The sequence below is a fragment of the Theropithecus gelada genome, chromosome 3, assembly GCF_003255815.1.
Source record: "Theropithecus gelada isolate Dixy chromosome 3, Tgel_1.0, whole genome shotgun sequence".
In the NCBI taxonomy this organism is placed as follows: domain Eukaryota; kingdom Metazoa; phylum Chordata; class Mammalia; order Primates; family Cercopithecidae; genus Theropithecus; species Theropithecus gelada.
The window spans coordinates 13792730-13811215 of record NC_037670.1 but is presented as its reverse complement, the minus strand read 5'-3'; the positions used below and the strand labels follow the sequence as shown (position 1 = coordinate 13811215).

At 51.4% G+C, this 18486-nt stretch overlaps 2 protein-coding genes and 2 non-coding genes across 18 annotated transcripts in view; 3 read left to right on the top strand and 1 right to left on the bottom strand.

Moving 5' to 3' along the window:
- Positions 1–9309, bottom strand: part of LOC112621186 (ATP synthase subunit f, mitochondrial) — a 46269-nt gene extending 36960 nt beyond the window's left edge. Inside the window, exons 1-4 of one of the 8 annotated variants that reach the window (XM_025380478.1) lie at positions 9232–9309; positions 2567–2674; positions 1631–1747; positions 678–845 (exon numbers count right to left, since the gene is read on the bottom strand). In XM_025380478.1, coding sequence (XP_025236263.1) covers positions 817–845; positions 1631–1747; positions 2567–2674; positions 9232–9244 — 267 coding nt within the window. In that variant the 5' untranslated portion in view covers positions 9245–9309 and the 3' untranslated portion in view covers positions 678–816. Of the gene's footprint in view, positions 1–650; positions 1748–2566; positions 2675–9067 lie in introns of those variants that run through there. The other 7 variants (XM_025380477.1, XR_003118681.1, XR_003118680.1 and 4 more) reach the window with 7 other exon arrangements.
- Positions 9310–13262: 3953 nt separating this feature from the next.
- Positions 13263–13334, top strand: TRNAW-CCA. Its single transcript has one exon. It is a non-coding gene; the product is annotated as a tRNA-Trp (tRNA).
- A 1187-nt stretch (positions 13335–14521) lies between these two features.
- On the top strand, positions 14522–14593 carry TRNAW-CCA. The gene has a single exon. It is a non-coding gene; the product is annotated as a tRNA-Trp (tRNA).
- Positions 14594–16991: 2398 nt separating this feature from the next.
- The window catches only part of ZNF789 (zinc finger protein 789), a 15875-nt gene continuing 14380 nt past the window's right edge, over positions 16992–18486 (top strand). For 5 of the 8 annotated variants that reach the window (XR_003118683.1, XM_025380529.1, XM_025380530.1 and 2 more), the window contains exon 1: positions 17041–17212. The gene's annotated coding sequence lies outside the window, so the exon portion shown is untranslated. Of the gene's footprint in view, positions 17213–18486 lie in introns of all 8 variants that reach the window. The other 3 variants (XM_025380528.1, XM_025380531.1, XR_003118684.1) reach the window with 3 other exon arrangements.

Genomic DNA, 18486 nt, shown 5'->3' with positions numbered 1-18486 from the left:
TCTGGGAGTCTGACCTGTGGAGCCAGCAGGCAGGTTCTCCACCTCAGCTCAGATGTCAGGTGGCCCCCATTTCTGGAACACAGCATCCCACCCCCAATGAGGCTCTGATGAAGGGGAAGAAGGAGGGGTCGCCATGGCCCCTCACTTTTCCCCGTCACTCCCATCCCACTAAGCCTGCTAGAGAAGCCTCCTCAGCCGGAGGGCCACACTCTGCAGCGTGGGCATTAGTGCTGCCTGAGGTCTGTCTCTCCAGACTGCCCGGACACCTCACCCTGTAGCCCTTGATGCCCCAGGATGATGCAGAAACGAGATGAGAAAACATCCGGGCCGTCTAAAAATCCCCTGCCTAGAGCCACAGGATGGCCGGGGTGGGGTCTGGTACTCTCAGGCACACAGGCCTTTGTGTTACACCATAAAGGGTCAGCCAACTAAAGGCCAGACTGTCTGCGAATGCACCTGTCCATAGCACTCATGGCAGGGGACAGACTTCGGCACTGCTGCTGCAGGAAGGTCTGGATGACACCCTGCCCTCCAGGGAGCTGGGACGCAACCCAAGTGGTGGTCTGGGAAGTCCACAAAGGCCTTCACAGGTCAATGCCCTGGAAAGACAACCTCCCCCCACCTTGTGCCACAGGAGCCCCTGGAGCATGGGACAACGGCTACGGCAGGCAAGCAGCACACGTACCAGTCATTTTTTATTTTGAGGTTAATTCCCATTAGGACATGAAAGGATTCAGCAACGATCGAGATTGTGTTCCTCACGGAGGGGCTCAGGCCAAGGTCATGGGGTCGGGGGTGGTGCATAGCGTGTCCTCTTCAGTGGTATTTGCGGAGCCGCTCATGCTCTGAAGTCAGGAAGGCAAGATGGTAAGTATCTTGCAAGGTTACAGTGAAGGCACAGCATGACAGGAAGCAGGCTGAGATCACACACAGCCTTCCTGAGAATTCCCTTCAGAGATGACCCACGACCCGCCTGCCGGTGTCTGCAGAATCAGCAGACCCGGGGGGCACAAAGACACCTCAGGAGCCAACCTGCTACCTGGCCAGCTGCTTTCTTTCCAGAAGGAACAGAGGGAACACCTGCTCAGACAAACAGCCCTGAGAACCCGTCCTTCAGAGGCAGCACCGCCCTGGTGCAGCAGAGGGGGAGTGAGGTGGGGGTAGGGGGTGTACACGACACTGTCAGAAACAGTCTAGTCAGAGGACGTCAGCAACACTTCCTGCCAATCTCCCACCAGACAAGCTCCTCTCGAGCCTCAAAGCCAGAACAGCCCTGCTTTTCTGGGGTACCAGATTATCCCACTCAACTCATTTCTCTTTCTGCATTGGCTACTAGGAAGATCGAGCCAAATTTTCACAGAGCCTGCTGTATTTTAAAGAATGCTTCTAAGTATTCTCTTTACCCTGGCTTCATTGTGATTTTCCTGTGTTCTCGTCACAATTTTCTCATTCAAACAATATCCCACATACTGTACTCTGATAGGTCCCTCCAATTCTTTTAGGTGGAAACATAAGGGATTTACTAAAGGTCTCTCAGCCTCAGAAGAAGGTGGGCTGCTGTCTCTAATGAAATCAGTCACCACCACCCTCTCTTGGGAAACTGAAGGCAAGATGCCGCAGAGGCACTCACTGAGATGCTTGTAGGAAATGCTGTAGTTGAAGAGCACGTAGCATGCTAGCACCATGGTAATCCCCGAGATGCTCCCCTTCTTCACGTTAATGTACTTGTTGTAGTACCGGTAGTAACCTGCAAACGCAAGAGGCGCTCATTGCCCTGCTGCGCTTCACATTTCAGTTAGGTTGAGCACACAGTTGAGTCTGGCTGACATTCAGGGACCCAGTCCTGCTCTGGCTGTTTAAGCCCCTCGCCCTGCATTCACTGGCTGATAAAGGTGATAAGCACAAATGCCAGTAAGGTCTCCAATCCCCATAGCCTAAACTATAAGCACATACCAGCTCCTGAACTAGGCCCACCTGGATTCCACCTCTCCCCTTTGGCCTTGATCTTGTAGCCTCCTGAGTAGCTGGGACTACAGGCACGCACCACCACACCCAGCTAATTTTTCTTGTGTGATTTTTTTATAGAGATGGGGTCTCTCCACATTGCCTAGGCTGGTCTAAAACTTGGCTCAAGCAATCCTCCCGCCTTGGCTTCCCGAAGTGCTGGGATTACAGGCATGAGCCACTGCACCCAGCCAAGATAGGCCATTTCAAATATTTGTCCTGGAAGTTCTGGCAGGGAGGTGAGCATCATATTATAGACTAATGCCCACTACGGTTCCAATTCATTTTCCTCTTAAAGAAGTCTTAGGATTTCTCTAAGAGGCAGACGTACTGATTCCAAGCAATAGGAAACACGTTCTTGGCTGCAATATCTCAGAGCCAGCCTTTGAAAGTGCCAATCAACCATGGAGGTCCAAGGCGTAGCCACCCCTCCCTGTCCTCCTCTATATAACTTACTGCTTTCAGACAACAAGACCTTCGTCGCCCAAATTAATTCATGGCAAAAAGAGACCTGAAGACCCAGAGATTTGCTTTCATTTACACACATCCACAAGGCTCTGACCTCTTTGAAATGCTCCGAGAATGCCACTAGGGCTGAAGTCCCGCATCAAGATCCAGCTTGGCAGCTCCCCCAGTTTGACCTCCAGAAGTTTCTTGTCCTTCACTGGTACTGAAACGGAAGAGTGAGAAAAAATACCCACTGAATAATCTCCCAGTAACACACATGGCATCCTTTCCTGCCACTACTTCAACTATGCAACAACGGTGCATAATGCAATTACACAGAGGCTGCACATACAAAATATTACAAAGAAATACGTCACATAGGCCGGGCGCGGTGGCTCAAGCCTGTAATCCCAGCACTTTGGGAGGCCGAGACGGGCGGATCACGAGGTCAGGAGATCGAGACCATCCTGGCCAACACGGTGAAACCCCGTCTCTACCAAAAAAAAAAAAAAATACAAAAAACTAGCCGGGCGCAGTGGCGGCACCTGTAGTTCCAGCTACTGGGGAGGCTGAGGCAGGAGAATGGCATGAACCCGGGAGGCGGAGCTTGCAGTGAGCTGAGATCCGGCCACTGCACTCCAGCCTGGGCGACAGAGCAAGACTCCGTCTCAAAAAAAAAAAAAAAGAAATACGTCACATCAAGCCCACTATTTTAAGCCTGAGTACACACAATAGCAGAACTGCTACAGCGTCAGCTTTATTAACCAACAGGACGTCTGAGTAACAGCTTGCTGGGAGTAACTCCAGAAAAGGGTCTTGAAGAAAGTAGTAACGTGGAGGACAGGAAAGACTACTGCAAAGCTAACATTTACTTGACATTATTAGCTTATTTCATCTTCACAGCAAGCAGTTCATGCCTTTATCTTACAGGAGGGGAGGGGGGATAGACTCAGAGAGGTTGGGCCACGTGACCAAGGTCACACACACAACGTGGGGGCAGGACTGGCCCCCCACGTCCCTGAAGCCAATATGAGAGTGCCCTGTCCAACCCTGGGGATGCGTGCCTGGAGAACGTACTAGAGGGGATGTGGAAGGAGAGCGGCATGACGGTGGCCCCAAGTATCTCACTTAGACTTGATGTACTTGTTTACTGGGGAAGGGCTTCAAAGAGCATCTGGGTTCACATAGCTGCCAGCCTCCTCAGATGGGCCAGCCCGAGCAAGTATAATAAAAGAAACCCAAGGAATTTCCACTTCCAGCATCCTGGGACCACGGACGCCAACAATTTCCAGAGATAAAAATAAGAGATTACACATTCCGAGAAGTCAACTGACTTAGGAAAAACCACTCCAAATGACTGAACGGCCCCAGACCATATTCCAATGGGAGTCTGAGAACAAGGAATCAGAAGAATTCCTGGCGGACACTGCACTGTCCTCACATTTGGGCCCAGGAGGAGACCACGGAGGGCCAGGGAGTGTGTGGGCCTGTGGGTGTCAAGGAGATGCACTTAAGGAAGGAATGGTCTCCCCTGTTCTCCCTGCAAAGATTTTATTTATTTATTTATTTATTTATTTTTAAGAGACAGGGTCTCGCTCCATTACCCAGGCTGGAGTGCAGTGGTTATGCACAGGTGTAATCACAGCTCACTGCAGCCTCACTGAGCTTCCTGGACTGAAGTGATCCTCCTGCCTCAACCTCCTGAACAGCTGGGACTACAGGTGTGTGCCACCACACCCAGCTAATGATCAGTTTTAAAAAGCTTTTAGCAGGTGTCCTATTGAGGGCAAAGAGTCTGGGACCATGGTGCCTTCTCAAAGATAACCACAAGAAGAGCCAGATTAAATCATTGCAAGGATTTCTTCTCCATTTTGGGATCAAAGGAAAGACTAAGGCTCTGTCAGGACCAGCCTCAAGAGTCTGCTGAGGGAGGCCGGGCACAGTGGTTCACACCTGTAATCCCAGCACTTTGGGAGGCCAAGGCAGGCAGATCACCTGACGTCAGGAGTTTGAGACCAGCCTGGCCAACACAGTGAAACTGCACCATGAGATTGCGCCACTGCACTTGCCCAGGCTGGAGTGCAGTGGCACAATCTTGGCTCACTGCAACCTCCGCCTCCTGGTTCTAGTGATTCTCCTGCCTCAGCCTTCTGAGTAGCGGGGACTAAAGGCATGAGCCATGACACACAGCTAATTTTGTATTTTTAGTAGAGATGGGGTTTCACCATGTTGGCCAGGCTGGTCTCGAACTCCTGACCTCAGGCAATCTGCCCGCCTCGGCCTCCCAAAGTGCTAGGATTACAGGCGTGAGCCACCACACGAAGCCAGAAAACTCACTTCCTGATCCAGTGAAGCCATTTTTTCACATTTACATAAACTATGCAGGCATATTCTGCATCTCATAACCATGTTCAGAGGCTGGCATGGAGTCTGGCACATCACAGGAGAAAAAAGCCAACAATTCACAACTTGTTTTTCTCCCTAGTTCTATCTCTGTATTATGAAGACAAGGGTGTTTCCTTAAAACTAACACATTTGGGGCTGGGCGCGGTGGCTCACGCCTATAATCCCAGCACTTTGGGAGGCCGAGGCACGAGGACCACGAGGTCAGGAAATCGAAGACCATCCTGGCTAACATGGTGAAACCTCATCGCTACTTAAAAAAAAAACAAAAAAATCAGCCAGGCGTGGTGGCAGGTGCCTGTAGTCCCAGCTACTCAGGAGGCTGAGGCAGGAGAATGGCGTGAACCTGGGAAGTGGAGCTTGCAGTGAGCGGAGATCCTGCTACTGCACTCCAGCCTGGGCAACAGAGTGAGACTCTGTCTCAAAAAACAAAACAAAACAAAACAAAAGCAAACCTAATACATTTGGCCGGGCGCGGCAGCTCACGCCTGTAATCCCAGCACTGTGGGAGGCCAAGGCGAGCAGATCACGAGGTCAAGAGTTTAAGACCAGGGCCGGGCGCGGTGGCTCAAGCCTGTAATCCCAGCACTTTGGGAGGCCGAGACGGGCGGATCACGAGGTCAGGAGATCGAGACCATCCTGGCTAACACAGTGAAACCCCGTCTCTACTAAAAAAATACAAAAAACTAGCCGGGCGAGGTGGTGGGCGCCTGTAGTCCCAGCTACTCCGGAGGCTGAGGCAGGAGAATGGCATAAACCCGGGAGGCGGAGCTTGCAGTGAGCTGAGATCCGGCCACTGCACTCCAGCCTGGGCGACAGAGTAAGACTCCGTCTCAAAAAAAAAAAAAAAAAAAAAAGAGTTTAAGACCAGCCTGGCCAACATAGTAAAACCTCGTCTCTACTAAAAATACAAAAATTAGCTGGGCGTGGTGGCACATGCCTGTAGTCCCAGTTACTCGGGAGGCTGAGGCAGGAGAATTGCTTAAACCTGGGAGGTAGAGGTTGCAGTAAGCCGAGATCGCACCACTGCAAGCGACTATCCAGTTCATCCCAGATGCATCTATACTTATTCCACGAATTTCTCTTTTACTGGAAGGCAGAGGAAGGCCTCAGTCCTTGGTTGCCCTATTCAAATTCCCACCCTCATTCTACACACCCCACTCCTCTGCAGCACTGAAGCTTCCATCTGCAATCATTGGCTCACGTAAAGAGAGAGAGTAGAGTTCAGAGGCAGAGCAGACCCTGGGGTCAGGTTTCTGGGTTTAGTGCCATTTTGTAGGTGTGTGCCCTTGGGCAAGGTACTACTCCTTCTCAGTTTCCTCCTTTGTGAAATCCTTGGTACTTGGCCCTCAGTACTATGTAAATGAGAACTATTACCACCTTTCTGCCTGATTATGAGCTACCTGATGATGGGAATATCCCCACTTCTTGGTATACGACAGATTCACAGTAATGGTTGTAGAACCACCACAGATCCTTGAGAGGAAGCATACTGTTCATTACTATGAAGCCACATGGAAATGACAGTCTCTCCTGAGTGCTAAATCCAGCCTGGGGGTTGTCCAGAGAAGAAAGATTTTAGGCTTTGCAGGCCACATAAGGTCTCCATAGCAGAGTCTATTTTATTTTTAAACAATCTTTTTAAAAACAGAAAACGGCCCAATGCAGTGGCTTATGCCAGCAATCCCAACACTTTGGCCGAGATGGGAGGATCGCTTGAGGCCAGGAGTTTGAGACCCCATCTCTATAATAAATAAATAAATAAAATAAAAACAAAAAACCATTCTGGGCCCAGCGTGGTGGCTCATGTCTGTAATATTAGCACTGTGGGAGGCCGAGGCGACCAGCCTTGCCAACATGGCAAAACCCCATCTCTACTAAAAACACAAAAATTAGTAGGGTATGGTGGCGGGCACCTGTAATCCTAGCTACTTGGGAGGCTGAGGCAGGAGAATTGCTTGAACCTGGGAGGTGGAGGTTGCAGTGAGCTGAGATCATGCCATTGCACTCCAGCCTGGGCGACAAAAGCAAGACTCTGTCTCAAAAAATAAATAAATAAAAATAAAAAATAAAAACAAAAACAAAAAACCATTCTGAGCTCATGGCCAGACAAAAACAGGCCACAGGAAATCCAAATCACTGGCCACAGTTTGCCAACCTCTGATCTTATCTACTGCTGCTAATTCATATTTCCCACACTTTATGTCCTCATGAAATATTGTCTTTGTACTCTGGTGACAGACACCACCTAAAAGATCATCAATACGGTACCTAAGAGACATGGACTCCAATTTCTTCACTGGGGTGATGCTGAATAGGCCAGGCACGTGACTGGGGTGATGCTGAATAGGCCAGGCACGTGACCCTGCCTTAAGGTCACAAAGTAAAGGCTGGGATGACCAGCTCACACCAACTGAGTACTCACTGTGGGCCAGGCAGTGTTCCAAATGTCTTTCATGTACTAAATGGATTGATCCTTAGTCCAGAGCTCTTGACCACAGCCCTATGTTTAGACACAATGCCCCAGTGTTCGCTTTTCACAGGTTGTCTCCTTAACACAACTACCGTGTATGACGAATATGCCCATTTTACTGAGGGGAAAACAGCTTCCCTCTCATCTTTTCTGAAGCCCTCTTCTCTTCTTCAGGTTGAGATTAAGAATACAGAGGCCGGCTGGAGTCAGGAGTTCGAGACCAGCCTCACTAACATGGTGAAACCCCGTCTCTACTAAAAATACAAAAATTAGGCAGGTGTGGTGGCGCGCGCCTGTACATCCAGCTAGAGATCATGCCACTGCACTCCAGCCTGGACAACAAAGCAAGACTCCGTCTCAAAAAAAAAATAATAATAATACAGAGGTCAGGTGCGGTGGCTCACACCTGTAATCCCAACACTTTGGGAGGCCAAGGCAGGTGAATCACTTGAGGTCAAGAGTTTGAGACCAGCCTGACCACCGTGGCGAAACTCCGTCTCTACTAAAAATACAAAAAAAAAAAAAAAAAAAGAGCCGGGTGTAGTTATTGCTGCGTGCCTGTAATCCCTGCTACTCGGGAGGCTGAGGCAGCAGAATCACTTGAACCAGGGAGGCAGAGGTTGCAGTGAGCTGAGATCAGCCACTGCACTCCAGCCTGGACGACAGCGCCAAACTCCATGTCCAAAAAAAAAAAAAAAAGAAACTGCGCCAGGTGGACACAGTGGCTCACACCTGTAATCCCAGCACTTTGGGAGGCCAAGGTAGGTGGATCACCTGAGGTCAGCAGTTCGAGACCAGCCTGGCCAACATGGTGAAACCCCATCTGTACAAAAAACACAAAAATTAGCCGGGCATAGTGGCTGACGCCTGTAATCCCAGCTACTCCGGAGGCTGAGGCTGGAGAATCGCTTGAACTCAGGTTGCAGTGTGCCGAGATCGCATCATTGCACTCCACCCTGGGCAACAAGAGCGAAACTCCGTCTCAAAAAAATAATAATAATAAAGAAAAATACAGAAACTGAGCTAAGACACACATGGGTTAATAAAAACTCTGCCACTATCAGGCTGTGTGACCTCAGAGAGGCCACACCACATCCCGAACGGTTATTTTCCTGATCTGTAAAATGGGATCAACTTTCCCAACAAGGACTTGCTGACAAGGCTACTATGGAGCATCTAGAACTAAAACACAGTTTAGCCCTATTTCAGAAACAAACAAAAATCATGAGTGTGCACAGCTGGATGAATGTAGCGATTTGCATATGGGTGTCACTGAAAACCCATATGACGGGCTGGTCATAAGCCCATCCTAGAGAATAAAGCTCATTTACCACGAAGCCTCAGTCAGGTTTGAATACTAGCTCAGCCCTCTCACGAGTTGTGACCTTGAACAGGTCACCCCACTTCTCTGAGCCTATTCAACACATATGCATCGAACCTTACATGGTATCAGGCACAGTCCTAGTCCTGAGCTCCCACTGGAACATTAAGCGTAAGCTTTGGAAAGAAGGGCAGAAGCTGCGCGTACCATTCAAGTGCAAAGCAACTGGGTCGCAGCGGGACAGGGAGGCGGCTATTAGCGGACAGAGGGACGCAAGGCCCAAGGCAGCGCATTCCCAGGCCCAGAAGCGCGTGCCCACCCAGCTGCCTTCACCCTCCACGCCTAACCCGGTTGGCGCGGGCCCTGGGCAGCAGGAAGGCGCGGCTGGGCGGGCGGGAGGGGGTCGGGCAGCGTAATACCCTAAAGTAGGGTCTCGCGCGCCTCGAGGTCGTGGCGAAGTCCCCGAGCGAAGAGCAGGCAGCTCCGCAGGTTCCTTCTGTCCCAGTGCGGCTTTGGAGCGTGGACCCTGGCTCCTATTTCCACCACGGCATCCAAACAGCCTTACCCGGGGCCTGACACTCACCGACTGACGCCATCTTGGAGTCCTGGTGTCCGCTGTGCCTGGCCGCGCGAGGGCTGCGGGGTAGCAAATGCACGCTCTATCCGGGACCGTAGAGCAGAGGCTCACGGGAAGCAGGTCACAACTGCGCACACCCTGGAACTACTAGAGGGCCATGAAGCGAAGGGCGAGGTGCCTGGAAAGCAAAAATCCGAGGGTCCTGCAGTTAGAGAGAGGGGGCGTCTCAGCCTGGCCTCCCTACCTTAAAAGGGACAACAGGCGTGCACCAGCACGGCAGGCTAGGTTTTGTATTTTTAGTAGAGACAGGGTTTCACCATGTTGGTTAGGCTGGTCTCGAACTCCTGGCCTCAGGTGATCTCCCCCCGCCCCGCCTCGGCCTCCCAAAGTGCTGGGATTACAGGCGTGAGCCACCAAGCCCAGTCTATTTTTATTTTTATTTTTTACTTTTCAGACAGAGCGTTTACTTTTCAAACAGTGGCTTGATCATGGCTAACTGCAGCCTCGAACTCCCAGGGTCAAGCAATCCACCCACCTCAGCCTCCCAAGTAGCTAGGACTACAGGCGCACACCACCACTCCCAGCTTTTTTTTTTTTTTTTTTTTTTTTTTTTGGTGGAAACAGTGTGGTGGGGAGTGGGGGTAGAGGCTCTCTATTTTGCTCAGGCTGGTCTTGAACTCCTGGCCTCAAGCGTTCTTACTCCACCTGCGAAGTAGCTGGAACTACAGGTACACACCACCATGCCCAGCTAATTATATTCTGTAGAGAAGAGATCTCTCTATGTTGCCCAGACTGGCCTTAAACTCCTGGCCTCGAGCTTTCCTCCCACCTCGCCTCCTAAAGTACTGGAATTGCCAGCATGAACCACACTGCCCGGCCTACTTCAATTTTGATTTATTTTTACTTATTTATTTATTTATGTGTTTATTAGACAGAGTCTCGGTCTGTTGCCCAGGCTGGAGTGCAGTGGTGTGACCTCTGCTCACCACAACCTCCCGGGTTCAAGCGATTCTCCTGCCTCAACCTCCGGAGTAGCTGGGATTACTGGCGCGCGCCACCACACCCGGCTATTTTTTGTATTTTTAGTAGAAACGGGGTTTCATTATGTTAGCCAGACTCCTCTGGAACTCCTGACCTCCTAATCCACCCGCTTCGGCCTCCCAAAGTGCTGGGATTACAAGTGTGAGACACTGCCCGCCGGGCCTCCGATTTTTTTTTTTTTTTTTCTCTTCTTTTTTTTTTTTTTTGAGACGGAGTCTTGCTCAGTCGCCCAGGCTGGAGTGCAGTGGCACGATCTTGGCTCACTGCAGGCTCCGCCTCCCGGGTTCACGCCATTCTCCTGCCTCAGCCTCCCAAGTAGCTGGGACTACAGGCGCCCGCCACTACGCCCGGCTATTTTTTTTTTTTTTTTTTGTATTTTTAGTAGAGACGGGGTTTCACCCTGTTAGCCAGGATAGTCTTGATCTCCTGACCTCGTAATCCGCCCATCTCGGCCTCCCAAAGTGCTGGGATTACAGGCGTGAGCCACCGCGCCCGGCCTGGCCTCCGATTTTTAAAACAACCTCCAGAGCAGGTCTTGCAGTCACCACCACCCTGGTTCAGTTCATTCTGCTACATTTCTTGTTTCAGAGGTGCGATTGTGGGGTTGGTCCATGTCTGCTCCCCTTCTCCCCAGGCAGTGAAAATCACACATACAATTACAGGTGTGTGGAAGCATGGCCAGCATCTCCAGTGGGAATCAAAAATGGTTAAAAAAAAAAAAAAAAAAAAAACCCGGGTGCGGTGGTTCACGCATGTAATCCTAGCACTTTGGGAGGCAGAGGTGGGCGGATTACTTGAGGTCAGGAGTTTAAAACCAGCCTGGCCAACATGGTGAAAATAGGAAAAAAATTAGCTGAGCGCGGTGGCGGGTGCTGTAATCCCAGCTACTTGGGAGGCTGAGGCAGGAAAATCACTTGAACCCAGGAGGTGGAGGTTGCAGTTAGCGGAGGTCAAGCCACTGCCCTCCAGCTTGGGCGACAGAGCGAGACTCCGTCTGGGAAAAACAAAACAAAACAAACAAAAAACCAGGCTAGCCGCGGTGGTTCACGCCTGTAATCCCAGCACTTTGGGAGGCCAAGGTGCACAGATCACCTGAGGTCAGGAGTTCAAGACCAGCCTGGTCAACATGGTGAAACCTCATCTCTGCTAAAAATACAAAAAGTAGCCAAGCTTGGTGATGTGCGCCTGTCATTCCAGCTACTCCAGAGGCTGGGGGAGGAGAATTGCTTAAACCTGGGAGGCGGAGATTGCAGTGAGCAGAGATGGGGCCACTGCACTGCAGCCTGGGCGATGGAGTGAGAACTTGTCTCCAAACAAAGAAACCCCGGCGAATACAGTAGTGTAGCGCAGTCGGAGTGTTCTCAACGGTTCCATGCGCCCTTGAACTCTGTCTTCAAAAGTTTATTTCACTTGCTCCTTGCGGTGTGGTGCGTGTTGACCATCCACGGTATAATGCAGGTATAATGTAGTCTTAGGAGTTTATAACCCGCCTTGGGCTGCGTACCTAAGCAACTGAACCCCCAGGGAAAACCCTGCCCATTGCCCCAGGACCTATGTAACTTCCACTCCCCGGGGCTGGGGCAGATGGCCCAGCAGGAGGGATCAGGGATGGGGTCTACTGGACCCCAGGTGTCAGGTCCTCCGTGGAGCAGGAATTCGGCCTGGGGACCTTCCTGGTCCACCTAGGGAATCGTTAAGTTTCACCGCGCTACTATGCTTTGTTTGACTCAGCGGTGCCAAGTCTGGCCTGAGGGTCTGACTTAAGGTCTGTTCTGGGAGGGGAGGGCGTAGAGGGCGGGCAGCGCGCGCCTTCTGCGGAGGTGCGAGAAGGGGACCTGGAAGACTACGAGGGACCGAAGAGACCTGACTGCACTGTGTCCAGGAAGAGGCAGCCTCCGGGTGCTGATGGACTTGAGGGCTGTGGGAGGGGAAGCTGAGGGGGCCGCTGTTCCGTGGGCCGCGCAGGAGAGCAGCGAAAGTCAGGAGTGGCCGGTGGCACCCGCGCCCCCGTCTTTTCCCCACGCCGGCACTGGACACTCGCGGGGACGCAGGAGCCGCCAGAGCCCAGGATCCGCACACTGGAATCCTGGAAGGCCCCGGGAAGAGGCCGGAGGGAAGCGACGCGATGCCCGATCCCCTGGGGCGGATGGAAGGGCTGAGGGCACAGGAGCTGTGATTGTATACCTATAAATGCCAAGGTTTTAGTTAACGAACTGGGGTTGTTTCAGGGAAGGTGGGGGTGGGTTGGAGGGAGCAGATTATTCCAAATATACTTTTTTTTTTTTTTTTTTTGAGGCAGAGTCTCGCTCTGTCGCCCAGGCTGGAGTGGAATGGCACGATCTCGGCTCACTGTACCTCCGCCTTCCAGGTTCAAGCGATTCTTCTGCCTCCCGAGTAGCTGGGATTACAGGCGCCCGCCACCACGCCTGGCTAATTTTTATATTTTTAGTAGAGATGGGGATTCACCATGTTGGCCAGGCTGGTCTCGAACTCCTGGCCTCAGGTGATCCGCCTAGCTTCGGCCACCCAAAGTGCTGGGATTACAGGCGTAACCCACCGCGCCCGGCCTGAACATAGTACTCTTTCGTTGATCTGGCTCACGTGCAAATTCTTAGTGTTCCCCATGCAGAGGGCTGGGGAGAAGAAAATCCGAATCCCTCAGAACACCGCCCCAGCCTTCTCCGCTAAACTGCGCTTTCTCATTTTCCACTGTGGCTTCCCATACGTTTCTCCTTAGGAGACTCCATAGCCTGAGGGAGGTGAATTTTCCCGAATGAGAAAAGGATTATTTACGAACCCCGTGGTGGCATCTGTTTCTATGCTGTTTCGTTTACTTTTACACTTCCCTCCGAATAGCTGCATTACAAAAGGGAAAGAACTCTTAGTCAATCCCAAACCATAATAAAAGGATAGTAAAAAAAAAACTATACTGGTCGCTACACCTGACAACTGCTGAAATAGGATCCATCTAAAACACAAAAAGCTTATTCTTCCAGGACCTCGTGGCGCAACGGTAGCGCGTCTGACTCCAGATCAGAAGGTTGCGTGTTCAAATCACGTCGGGGTCAAACATATAATCATCCCTTTCTTTAGCCACCAGGAGTTATACAGACGTCTTGCCGCTAACTCTCAACCTTGGACACTGTATTTTCTGTTCTTTAGCCCTAAAGATTTCTTTGCGTAGGTACTTCAGCAGTGGACCAGCACCTTAGCTAAAGTGTGAGGAAAAATTCAGAGCCAATATTTAGGTCGTGCTGTTCACATCTGTAGCAGGATTTATCGGGACTGTGCTTCAGATAGTACATTCACAGGACTTCAGATAGGACCTTAAAACAGTGCAGGAGGAGCACTTTGGGAGGCTGAGGCGGGCGGATTGCTTGAGCCCAGGAGTTCAAGACCAGCCTGGGCAACGTAGCAAAACTGTCTCTCAAAAAAGCAAAACAAAACAACAAAAACAAAAATAACAACACCAGATGTGGTCGCACATACCTGTAGTCCCAGCTGTTGCTTAGGAGACTGAGGCGGGAGGATCCCTTGAGTGCGGGAGGTTGAGGCTGTAGTGAGCTATCATTGTGCCACTACACTCCAACCTGGGTGACAAGGTGAGACGCTGTCTCTAACTGAAAAAATAAATAAAACGGTTCAGAGCTCAGGAAATAGTTGCCTTCCCAATCCAAAAACTACCCGCCCACCCTGGAGGGGCTGCTGTCCTTGGAAAAGTGTTGGTGGTGCAGCCTGATCTCCAGCATTTGAAGTTCAAGCGCCACTAGGACAAAGCTTTATTCAAAACAAACGAGGAGGAAGTCAGTAGTCTTCCCCGAGCGGCTCCTACAGGACTGCGCTGGCCTGACCTGTCATCCGGCTCCCTCCCCACGTTTGTATTCCTGGAACGACCTGCTGGACTGAGTTCCTTGTCCTCTGCCTAGAGGTGGCCAGGCCTGACTTCACTGCTTTCCCTATGTTCAAATGTCTCGAACCTGGAGCACTGAGTGTTTCCGTTTTCTGTTAAAGCAAACAGGAGTCAGGCGGGATGGCTCATGCCTGTAATCCCAGAACTTTGGGAGGCCGAGATGGGAGGATCGCTTGAGCCCAGGAGTTCGAAACCAGTCTGGGCAACACGGCACGATCCCATCTCTTGTATTTTTAATTAATTAATTAATTAATTAAAGGCTAGTAAAAAAAACTATACTGGTCACTACACCTGACAACTGCTGAAATAGGGTCCATCTAAAGCACAAAAAATTTATGTTTCCAAGACCTTGTGGTGCAATGGTAGCGCATCTGACTCCAGATCAGAAGGTTGCGTGTTCAAATCACGTCAGGGTCACAGCTGTCGCCCAGGCTGGAGTACAATGGTAGAGCCTATTTACAGAGTCTCACTCTGTTGCCCAGGCTAGAGTACAATGGCACAGTTTATTTATTTATTTGTTTTTTTTTTTTTTTTTTTTTTTTTTTTTTTTTTTGAGACGGAGTCTGGCTCTGTCGCCCGGGCTGGAGTGCAGTGGCCGGATCTCAGCTCACTGCAAGCTCCGCCTCCCGGGTTCCCGCCATTCTCCTGCCTCAGCCTCCCGAGTAGCTGGGACTACAGGCGCCTGCCACCTCGCCCGGCTAATTTTTTTATTTTTATTTTTTAGTAGAGACGGGGTTTCACCGTGTTAGCCAGGATGGTCTCGATCTCCTGACCTCGTGATCCGCCCGTCTCGGCCTCCCAAAGTGCTGGGATTACAGGCTTGAGCCACCGCGCCCGGCCTATTTATTTATTTGTGAGACAGAGTCTCACTCTGTCTCCCAGGCTGGAGGACAATGGCACAATTTTGGCTCACTGCAGCCTCCGCCTCCTGGGTTCAAGCAATTCTCCTGCCTCAGCCTCCTGAGTAGCTGGGAGTACATACTCCTGCCACCATGTAATTTTTGTATTTTAGTTGAGACGGGGTTTCACCATGTTGACCAGGCTGGTCTCAAACTCCTGATCTCAAGTAATCTGCCTGCCTTGACCTCCCAAAGTGCTGGAATTACAGGCGTGAGCCACTGTGCTCGACCAACACACGTATGTTTATTGCAACACTATTTACAATAGCAAAGACATGGAACCAACCCAAATGCCCATCAATGGTGTACTGGATAAAGAAAATGTGGTACATACACATCATGGAATACTAAGCAGCCATTAAAAGGAATGAGATCTTGTCCTTTGCAGGGACATGGATGAAGCTGGATGTCATCAGCCTCAGCAAACTAACACAGGAACAGAAAACCAAACACAGCATGTTCTCATTCACAAGTGGGAGCTGAATACTGAGAACGCATGGACACAGAGAGGGTAACAACACACACCTGGGCCTGTTGGGGAGTCCCAGGTAACGGTAGGGAACTTAGAGCACGGGTCAATAGGTGCAGCAAACCACCATGGCACATGTAACAAACCTGCATGTTCTGCAGATGTGTCCTGTTTTGTTCTTTTTGAGACGGAGTCTTGCTCTGTCACCCAGCCTGGAGTGCAGTGGCTGGCCTGATCTCAGCTCACTGCAAGCTCTGCCTCCCGGGTTTATGCCATCCTCCTGCCTCAGCCTCCGGAGTAGTTGGAACTACAGGTGCCCGCCACCTCGCCCGGCTAGTTTTTTTTTTATTTTTTATTTTTTAGTAGAGACAGGGTTTCACCGTGTTAGCCAGGATGGTCTCAATCTCCTGACCTCGTGATCCCCCCCTCTCGGCCTCCCAAAGTGCTGGGATTACAGGCTTGAGCCACCGCGCCCGGCCTGTTTTGTTTCAGAAGAAGTAAAAAACAAACAAACTTGGGAGGCCCGAGGCAGGCTGATCACTTGAGGTCAGGAGTTCAAGACCAGCCTGGCCAACATGGTGAAACCCCATCTCTACTAAAAATACAAAAATTAGCCGGGCATGGTGGCGCGTGCCTGTAGCCCCAGCTACTGAGGACGCTGAGGCAGGAGAATGGCGTGAACCCGGGAGGAGGAGCTTGCAGTGAGCCGAGATTGCGCCACTGCACTCCAGCCTGGTCAACGAGGCCAGACTCCGTCTCGAAAAAAAAAAAAGGAAAAAGGAAAAATTAACTCCTTACTCACATTAAAATTGTATTTTGGGGGTAATTTACATAAGTCACACAATTATCCCTTTAATTAAAATCTAATATTCTTTTTTTTTTTTTTTGAGGTGGAGTCTCACTCTGTCGCCCAGGCTGGAGTGCAGTGCCGGGATCTTGGCTCACTGCAAGCTCCGCCTCCCGAGTCCAAGTGATTCTCCTGCCTCAGCCTCCCGAGTAGCTGGGACTACAGGCGCGCGCCACTACGCCCTGCTAATTTTTTTGTATTTTTAGTAGAGACGGGGTTTCACCATGTTGGCCAGGATGGTCTCAATCTCTTGACCTCGTGATCCGCCCGCCTCTGCCTCCCAAAGTGCTGGGATTACAGGCGTGAGCCACCGCGCCTGGCCCATTTTTCTTCCTTCCTCTGATAACCTTTCTCCCCTCCACAAACACACAGCCAAAGAAACGAATTGTGTCGCTCCTGAATCATAGAATAATTGTAAATTATGTTGTGATTAAATAGGAGGGGCGGGGCCCTGTTCGTCACGTGACTCTCCGGGTGCTGTCTGCGGCCGTTGATTGGTCTGGGCGGGAGGGCGGCCGTCGATTGGTCCGGGCCCACTCGCGCGGGCGCCACTCTCTTTGTCTGACCAGAGAGTCGCGAAACCTCCGCGGTCCTAGAGGGGCCGCTGGCAGGGACGCTTCGCTCGGCGAGCGCAGGTGGAGCCAGCGAGATCCTCTGCGGCTGCCGGGGTGGTTGTGCCCGTTGCTCGGGCAAGGGGTGCTTCGCCGAGGGGCGCGGACCAGACAGACCCCGGGTCGGGCCTGGGCACCCCGAGAGGAGAGCCCAGCCCCGCCGCCGCACCTGGTGGAGGCGGCGCGGCGGAGATTCGGAGGCATCAGCAGGTTTGGGAAGAAGGAAGCGAGTGTTGTGGGGGGCGTCGGTGCTTGGGGGAGGCCACTCCGGAGACCCCCGGCTCTCAGGGGACGCTCCCGGGCCTGTGCGGCAGCTCTCGGGACCCGTGGCACCGGCTTTTGAGTATTTTCGGCGGTGTCAAGTCTTCAGCAGCGAGAGGAGCAAAGTCCGAAGAATGAATGGCTGGTGAACGCCGGGGCTTGGTTTTATTAGACTGGGAGATGAGCCGTGGTTGTTAGTGGAAGGTGTTCACGTGATTGTGAAGAAGCGGCATTTAGGAATTTCTCAAAAGTTAACAATCCCGTCCAGTTAAAGTTTTGAGTTTATTGTGCATGCAGAGGAACAGCTGGGAAATTGTTCCAATGGCAGCTTAGAAAGCTAAATGAGGAAGTGCAGTGATCTTGATTGTAATTGGCCATTATCAACTTGCATTCCTTCTAGGGTAAGTCGAGCTGGATCAGCCTTGCATCTGTAGCTGATTGGTTCCGTTGGACTAGAAAAAAAGCTTCCTTCCTGGTCAGCGTACACTTTTCAGGGAAATAAGGAATTGTTGTTGTTGTTTTTGTTTGTTTGTTTGTTTGTTTTGTTTTGTTTTGTTTTTTTGAGACAGAGTCTCGCTCTGCCGCCCAGGCTGGAGTGCAGTGGCGTGATCTTGGCTCACTGCAAGCTCCGCCTCCCGGGTTCATGCCATTCTCCTGCCTCAGCCTCCCGAGTAGCTGGGACTACAGGCGCCCGCCACCTCGCCCGGCTAGTTTTTTTGTTTTTTTTTTTTTTTTTAGTAGAGACGGGGTTTCACCGTGTCAGCCAGGATGGTCTCGATCTCCTGACCTCGTGATCCGCCCGTCTCGGCCTCCCAAAGTGCTGGGATTACAGGCTTGAGCCACTGCGCCAGGCCGGAATTGTTGTTGTTGCTGTTGTTGATTTTGAAGCCATGTGTCACTTTGTTGCCCGAGCTGGAGTACAGGCAACCTCCAACTCCCGGGTTCAAGCGATTCTCCTGCCTCAGCCTCCCGAGTAGCTGGGACTACAGGCACGCGCCACCATGCCCGGCTAATTTTTGTATTTTTAGTAGAGATGGGGTTTCACTATGTTGGCCAGGGTGGTCTTGAACTCCTGACCTCGTGATCCGCCCGCCTCGGCCTCCCAAAGTGCCGGGATTTACAGGCGTGAGCCACCGCGCCAGGCCTGTTGTTTTTAAGAGAGACAGGGTCTCGCTGTGTCACCCAGGATGGAGTGTAGTGGTGCCATCATAGCTCACTGCAGT